Source organism: Lathyrus oleraceus, chromosome 6, assembly GCF_024323335.1.
Source record: "Lathyrus oleraceus cultivar Zhongwan6 chromosome 6, CAAS_Psat_ZW6_1.0, whole genome shotgun sequence".
Taxonomy (NCBI): Eukaryota; Viridiplantae; Streptophyta; class Magnoliopsida; order Fabales; family Fabaceae; genus Lathyrus; species Lathyrus oleraceus.
This window is the reverse complement of record NC_066584.1, coordinates 57,875,365-57,884,019: the sequence shown is the minus strand read 5'-3', so window position 1 is coordinate 57,884,019 and position 8,655 is coordinate 57,875,365. Positions and strand designations below refer to the sequence as shown.

Below are 8,655 nucleotides of genomic sequence, written 5' to 3'. Positions count from 1 at the left end.
GAAAAAATGTGGACCACTTGATCTCCCTATTAATTGAGGTGGCAGATCAAGTGGTCATCAGCGTGCTTTCCACCATGGACTTAAGTCAATGCGCCACAGGGATGGTAATCAAAACCAACGCGTGAGATTAAAACATTTTGAATTGATCATGTGGCTCAGAACCTGTCCAACACACCACCGACGCTGAAACTCCGGTCACCTTCTTAGGCGAGGCTCACCGGACTGGTTCAGTCATCACCATCACATAAATGAAAAAAAGAGGACATGATCTGAAAGAAAAAATAGCGTAGAACACGAATCTGACCTCAACTTTAACTAACTCCAAATATATAGAAAGATATGAGGAGTTGAATTTTGAGGTGTATCAACTGAGTTGCTTCGATTTGACCTCAAAGCAACTCAATCTTCTTGCCTACATTGGTAGGACTTCAGACATCCAAAGATCCAAGAGAATTGATGAGAATTGAGTGAGAAGAAGAGAAGAAAATTTCTTGAAAATACATTCAATGATGTGCAGAACTGGATCTTGCTTGCTTCAAACCTTGCTTGATCACACTCAGGAAGCTTGTAGAAGTGGCTTGGCAATGGAACAAAGCTTTGGATCCTGGAGTTTTTGAATCTCCAAACAGTGACATTCGAACTCAATTTTCAAGTTGAAAATTCTCAGGTTTTCCTTTGAATTGTGAGGGTTTGAAGAGAGGGGACAAAAATGGCGCGCAAAGGTCCTTTGAAATGAGCCCAGAGGGCATGTATTTATGGCATGAGAGAGTGATATTTGCACACTTGCATTTGCTTTCAAATTTGGCAATGTCATGCACAAGCTTGCATGGGCGTGTACAGACCCACGAAGCAATCCATTTTGGTCCAAATTCAACTGTTCTGAAGTCTCAAAGAAAATTGAATGGCAAGGCAATGTGAAATGGTATTTTGAACATTTGATCTTTCCACTTGATGCAGACCTGTTAAGACCATGCACAACCCTAGCAAACCTTATCCAAAATACATGAAATATGACTATTTGGAAAGCTTAGATCAAGGGAAATAACTTTGATGTTGGACACTTTTTCATCTGGAACTTGGATCAGGATGAATTTTGAGGTGGAAGTTTGAAATTTTCAATATGTTGAATTTTTTTCTAAGTGTTAAGTCATATACCTCAATATTCCACCTTACTTAACTTTTTATGTGAGCTCCAAATGAGAAAAGTGTCTTCATAAAAGTTGTATATATTTCAAATAGCTTCAAAATGGTCACTAATTTCATGTCATTTGGATATAGATTGATAGAGTTATGCATTTTTGAAGTTGAGGAAAATTACTTGTTCAATGGTATAGGGCAAAAATGACCTATAATGTATCCTCATATCACATGTTCATAAAAGTTGATTTAACTTTTACTCCAAACATCAAAGTTGAATTAGACATCTTGAATTTGATTGTGAAACTTGAAAATCTTTCATCTCATAAAAATTGAGCAAGTTATGACTTTGGGAAGTTGACTTTCAAATTAGGGTTTAGACAAAATGATCTATAATGTTTCAACATAGAAAATGATTTTCCAAGCAAAAATAGCTCTAAGTCTCAACATGAAAGTTGTTTGGGATATCATTTAGAGTAACTTTTCTCTTGGGATAATTTTCATATGGTGAAAATTGTAGGAGATAGGATCTAGGGAGACCCAATTTTGATAAGATGAATTCATCTGGCCAATCACCATCAACCAACTTGCTAACTTTCAATTCTCTTGACTTTTTAGGATCATGGTAGATCATATATGCATAAGATGATGAAATTTGAAGTGTCCCTTGAGAAATTTGATCAATTGGTTAGGTAGCTTTTTGAAGAAGTTACTCAAGATACCCATACAAACTAGGGTTTTCAAGGCAAACCAACTCCAAACTCTTGAAGAAATCTTGATCAAAATAACATGTAGATATCATTGGGACTCATATATGATGCTTTGAGACATTATGGATCAATCCTTGGTTGTGCTTTTAGCCATGAGGGTCTTAAACCCTAGATGTGAACGTTGATAGATCAATGGTGATCATGCCCTACCTACAAAAGAGTTAGGCAAATACAAAGGCATATTTTTGATATTTTGGTTAGTAAAATGATAATATACAAGTATGATATAATTACATAGTGCTTGGTGATCTCTCCTAAAACAAACCCAATGAAAAAGGGATAAGGAGGATACCAAGGTATGATCCAAATGCTAATGCATATGATGAAATTGCATGAGGGATCTTAGGGTCAAAATTGAGGTCTTACAAAACCATAACACACGAATCTTCATTACTTGAACATTTCAAAAGTTAGATTTGAGTCTCCTTAAATAACAATGCAATCTCTTAGCTTTTTCTCCAACGGGCGAAATATATGATCATGTGCAGGTTTATAGAGGATTTATTTTTTATTTATTTTTTAAAAACCTCCAAAAAAAAATTATTTAAATTTGAATTCAAATTCAAATATCTAATTGATTTATTTTGATCCTTTTAATCAGCCAAACAAATCTAATTAATGCATTGTTAAAAAATAACAATAAATCTGATTGAATCACAATCAGAAAATATGCTCAAAACAGCTACAATATTGACCTATTGACAAAGATCAAATGTTACACACATGCTAGAATATTTGATCCCACATGTGTTCTTTCTTCACCAAAACTTCTTGTACACTCTATTATGTTTTACATAATGCAGCCAATCTAAAAGAAACAACATAGTGAAATAAATTGATGCAAGACCAGTACCCGGTGAAGAATCATTCACAATATAGTGCCATTACTGGATTCAGCTTCTGACTTCCCTAGCAAGGCAACCAATTTCTAGTACATATCTTGAGATATTTCAACATTTTGTAGTTTGGCATCACCTGGGAAATTAGCAGGTTTAATAATGCCATCAAAACTGTCAACATCATTTGCAGAAGCAACCATATCCTTGAATTTGAAACCTAATGAAAACTAATGTTTAAAATGGAAAGATTCTAATGTGTGACCAATCTTGCCATGCAAGGAACTAATTTTGGAGTTAAAATTGATTTTTCCCTAAAGAGTGAATTTACCACAACCTCTGAAGGTTTAGATTTGGGCTCGACCTTGACCATTGTTGGGAGACACGTAGGGGCTCCATAATTAGAATTAGAGTCTTTGACATGGTTGAGAGTGTAATTTAAGCCCTTCCAGAAGAAGATCACATGTTCCATTTCCATATGCTTCTTAATTACATTGCTAGATCCAAATGTGCAAGTAGGTAATGCTTGAAGGATTTCAAGATCTATGTTAATGCACGTGTCGAGACAAATTGATTCATAGCCTTTGGAATTTATAACATAAAAGTCGAAAACAGAATGCAAAATTTACCAGCACAAAGATAATTAATAACTGAAACCAAATATGTACATGTTTTCTGAGTAACAACTTCCATACATCACATGGAATTTCAAATATATTCAAGACCATAATACAAATTCACCATCAAGTTTCCTCAGCTTAGCATAAAACTTTTTGATCTGAAACACAAGCTAAACCTTGAATCAATCTCACTATTTCAGCAGTATCATCAAGATAGTACTTAGCCTTACTCGGTTTCCGACAAACCGTGCAAGCAAACACTTCTGCTTTCGGTGCTATTGGACCGTTCATCGAACTCGTGATTACCTCGAACATGTCTTCATCCGATCTGTCGTCTCCTATACATAAAACAAAATCAGGCGACATTCCCTTTTCTTCCATCGATGAAAGTAGACGTTTCGCCACTATTCCCTTGCTCACACCCTGCGCGTATAAAGTTTTTCAGCCAAACAAGTCCTTAATAAACTATCACAGATGGCCGTGTCATAAGTTGTTTTCATAAGCTCTCGCTAACATCGGTGGCTAGAATGTTGTACGTACCTGTGGTTTCACCTCGACATAATTCTGGCCACTTTTCACGGTCACCGGTTCATTTGCCAGCACGCTTTCGAGATGATCGAGAAGTTCCTTTGCTTGGCATGATCCAAAATCAGGATCTGCATCCTCATACCACCAAACAAGTGCAGTCTCTTTATCTTCAATGGTGGATCCGTCAGTTGTTTCAGTATAAAGTTTCATCACAGGCTCTGCGATTTGTTTCCAACTACAATCGGTTGCAGGAACACAGGTTTCCCATTCGTCGTCTCGCTTCATTCTGAAACCACGCACATTATAGAAAAATCAATTTCCGCGCCAATCCTGAAAGGGTTAGGAGCATTGGTTAGAAAGAATCTTACCTGAGAAAGTAACCATGCTCGGCCGCGATTCCTATATTCTCACAAGGAGAAAACCATTCGGAGAGTATCTTTCGGCTTCTCGCACTAACAAGAAACACCATGTTGTTCTTATCTCGACACAAGCTATTAAGAATTTCAATGGTTTTATCTGTTGGACTCTTATCAATGGAGACCTGAGGCATTAGTGTACCGTCGTAGTCGAGAAGGATCGCCCTATTTGCCGTCCGTTTGTAAGCCGAAACTATGTGATCCATTGAGAGCTTCCTAAAGTTTGGATCGAGTGCTACGACTTTAAAACTTAATCCAAACCCGATTCCCCACCACCTTCGTTGTACATGATCACTACAAGCCCTTTCCAAATCCTGTAAGAAGCTACGGGCCCAATACCCGACATCATGAGTACTAACATATCTATAATGCTTTTCGTGTCGAAGCTGTTTTTCCGAATCGGCCATTCCTAACGCAGAATCCATTGCATCGGCCACAGCATCGATGTGCCACGGGTTCACTCTGATTGCCCCGCTTAAAGACGGCGAACAACCAATGAACTCAGACACAACTAACATGCTCTTTTTCTTAGGGGAAGAACCTATCTTCAAAACTTTATCCAAAGTTTCATTTCCTTGACGACCGACTATATATTCGTATGGTATGAGATTCATTCCATCCCTTACCGCAGTGACTAGACAACACTCGGCAACAACATAATAAGCAACTCTCTCATAAAACTTCATCGGCTCGTCAATCAAAATAACAGGATCGTACCCTGGTTTCCTAAACGTTTCGTTGATCCGTTTCACGGTTGCCTTCGTCTCGTCTTGCATTTCTTGCACATCTTTCCCTCGTCCCCTAGCAGGATTCGCTATCTGAACTAACACGACTTTTCCTCGATACTCCGGATGCTGAATGAGAAGCTGCTCCATTGCCAAAAGCTTCAAAGTTATTCCCTTAAATATATCCATATCATCTACACCAAGCAACATTGTCCTTCCTTGATCCGAAAACTGTCGAATCAGCTCGCAAACTTTATCCTCGGTTTCTTGCAGCCTTAATACCGATTGAATCTGACCCATATGTATACCAACCGGAAGAATCTTGATACTAACAGTCCTACCATAATACTCAATACCGATATACCCCCGCTTGGATTCGTAGGTAAGACCTAGCATCCGACTACAACACGAGAGAAAATGCCGCGCATAATCAAACGTATGAAACCCAATCAAATCCGAATTAAGTAAAGCTCTCAATAGCTCTTCCCTAATAGGCAATGTTTTGTAAATTTCGGATGAAGGAAATGGACTATGAAGGAAAAATCCAAGTTTCACCCGATTAAACCTCTTCCTCAAGAAAGTCGGTAACACCATAAGATGATAGTCATGTATCCAAACATAATCATCTTCCGGGTTAATAACTTCCATAATCCTATCAGCGAAAATCTTATTAACCGATACATAAGCTTGCCACAAAGATCGATTAAACCTACCACCAAGCTCGGGCGATAACGGCAACATGTAATGAAACAACGGCCATAACTGTTGTTTGCAAAAACCATGATAGTACTTAGTAAACATCTCCGGCGGAAGAAAAGTAGGGACACATTTGTAATTCTCAAGAAGTATCATTGAAACCTCATCTTGTTCATTTGGATGAACATCTTCTTTCAAGCATCCAACATAAATAATCTCAATATCATCATCACCCATTCCATCTTTCAATTGAAGAAGCGAATTTTCATCCCAATCAAAAGACCAAAAACTCCTATCACCATCTTGATTCTTGTGAGCCTTAATAGGAAGCTGATTCGCTACTATTATGATCCGGTCCCGGTGTACCGAAGACGAAGAGATATCCGAAGAAACACTCTCTACTTGATCATCATCAACAATAACATCAGATTCAGATATCAATCCAGCAACAGTCATAATCCTTGGAATTCTTCTATTCATCAAACCAAATGATGAAGCTTCACCAGAAGCTAACTCTACTAGATTTGAATAAGATCTTGAAACCATCCTTGTAATCAATCACAAAACCTAACCCACTCTACTCTATCAAACCAAGGTTGGAAAACCCAAGTGAACCAAAAGGGTCAATGAAGAACTAAAGATTGTGAAGTGAAAAAGACTAGTTTTTGAGATTTGGGTCAACTAATACTAGTTCTAAACTGAGTGAAAGAGAAGTTACAAAGCATGAAATGGCAAGATATACAAGTTGTGAATCTATGATGAGAAACAAAGGAAAACATCAAAAGGGTCTGCAGAATCTGTGTAAAGATAACAACTTTAGAACAGATTGGTCTCATAAATGAATGAAAAAACAGATTCAGATCACAAAAACAAAAACACCACACACAGAGATTGGTGTCTGAAACAAAATAGCTTAACAAAAAAAAAACAAGAACACAAATGGAATTAACAAATTACCAGGTTTGGTTTTGAGACTTGAATTTCAATTCCAGTTTGATTAAGTGGATAGTGGAGAAGAATATTAAAACATTTTGATTAAGAAAAAAATGAATTTAACTTTCAATGGCTTCTCCTTGATCACAAAAGCCACCCAACTCCATACTCTCTCTCTCTACTGAACAAAATCAGCATGCAACAGTGTTATGATCTTTTAACAAGCTTACTTGTTTTCATGGGTCAACTACTAAAAATTAAAATTAAAAAAAAAATTATAAATTTTTTCAATTTTTTAATTATGAAAAATAAGAGGATGATTTTTGGCCGTTGGATGAATGAGGGAGGGTTTGTGGTAATCTAAATGGACGGTTGTGATTAAGAGATTGATTATGATATTGTGTGTTGGGTTTTATTTTATAGTTTCTCGTTGAGTTCGTCCTTATCCATTGTCTTTCGGCAAGTCCGTCACCGAGGATTATGTTTGTTGTGGGACCCACGTAAGAGAGTTGTCTCAAATTATCTGAATTCCTCGTGGGCTGTGCCACGTTTCTTATACTCATTGGTTGGAAAGTTTAACCGTACACGTGGAAGGTTTTAAATCTTTCTTTAACATAGATGTTCCATATTGTCTTGAATCAATGAATTTCATAATTCACTTTTTTGACTAGATATTGTGATCTTTCAATTCAAAACATTGAATTTTGGTTTCTAAAACTATGGATGGATGTTTAAATATAAGATCATAAAATACTAGTATACTTGCCACATTTAATAGTATGTATTGACTTTATTACTATTTATTGTTCAATTTTTTTTTATTAATTTATTGATTTACTATTTCTCTGTCTCATATTATAAAAAAAAATATTTTTTTAAATTTATAAAATAATTAATATTATTTAATAAATTTAAAAGAAAAAATTTGTTTATAATATCAAATGGAGGGAGTATTTTTCAAGTAATAATTATCTATAATATTTTTATCTATTTATTTTTATATAGTTAATTTTTTTTATTGAATAATTTTAATAAAATGAGAATTGATGTGAACTTTTAAAATGACAGTTGGAAAGAAATAAAAAAAATTATAGAAAAAGGAACGATAGAGTATAGAGTAGAGGATGATATTAAGTAAATAATATAATTATTTTAGGAAAGAAATATTATAGAATAGAAGTCTTGTGAGGCCTAAAACAAGTTTTGAAACAATGCTTTTTTTACATGTAGTAAAAATATCTTATTAAAAAAATAAAAGTTGTATCAGTTTCTCGAAAAAATTTCCATATTAAAAATTAATATTCTATATTTATTAAAAATATATATGTTTTCTTTAATACGTTTATGGAAAGATGTAATAAAAATTCAATAATCATTTGTATTTAATTTTAATTGAAAAAATATATATTTTTAGAATAAAATATTTAAAGAATAAAATTGATTTTTTTCTAATAATTTATAAGAAGAAAAATACGTGTTTTTTTTCTTATAAATTGGTAGGAATGAAGTATTAGACAAGGGGATCCCTTTTCTCTTGTTTGTTTTTGTTATTGAAAGATCGAGTCATGAGATTAAAGATTGGTTGATAATAGAACTTGAAAATTACTATCTTTCGGAATATGATTTGAACCACATAGTGTGAGTGCACTACCCTCTTAAATATGTTTTGAATGATGTTAAAATTATGACACTTAATATTTGTGTACATTGAATTTTGTTGTCTATGTTCAGATGTGCATTATCATAATAGGACATTTAAAATCATACTTTCCTTTATATAAGAGACAACTAATTTTTATGGTTCTTTGAATAATCAATGTATTTGGTCAGTTTATAGACTAGATACATTGATTATTTAATAAACCTAAAAAGTGAATTGTCTCATATAAAAAGGAACAAAGCTAGTATTAGATTAGTTATTACAAGTAAAACCTATGATTTTCATGAAAATTAGGTGAATGAGTCGATACATGATTTTATGAGTCAATACATCA

At 34.6% G+C, this 8,655-nt stretch overlaps 1 protein-coding gene and 1 long non-coding RNA gene across 2 annotated transcripts; both read right to left on the bottom strand.

The window, feature by feature from the left end:
* Nucleotides 1–2,556: 2,556 nt before the first annotated feature.
* LOC127098489 (uncharacterized) lies at nt 2,557–7,046 on the bottom strand. The gene is made up of 2 exons (XR_007793368.1): nt 6,686–7,046; nt 2,557–2,882 (listed from the first exon to the last, which is right to left on the bottom strand). It is a non-coding gene; the product is annotated as an uncharacterized LOC127098489 (long non-coding RNA).
* On the bottom strand, nt 3,368–6,686 carry LOC127098488 (alpha,alpha-trehalose-phosphate synthase [UDP-forming] 6). Its single transcript, XM_051037097.1, has 3 exons — nt 4,260–6,686; nt 3,904–4,177; nt 3,368–3,786 (listed from the first exon to the last, which is right to left on the bottom strand). The coding sequence occupies exons 1-3, from the start codon at nt 6,272–6,274 to the stop codon at nt 3,502–3,504; spliced, it is 2,574 nt and encodes an 857-aa protein (XP_050893054.1). The 5' UTR covers nt 6,275–6,686; the 3' UTR covers nt 3,368–3,501.
* Nucleotides 7,047–8,655: the final 1,609 nt, after the last annotated feature.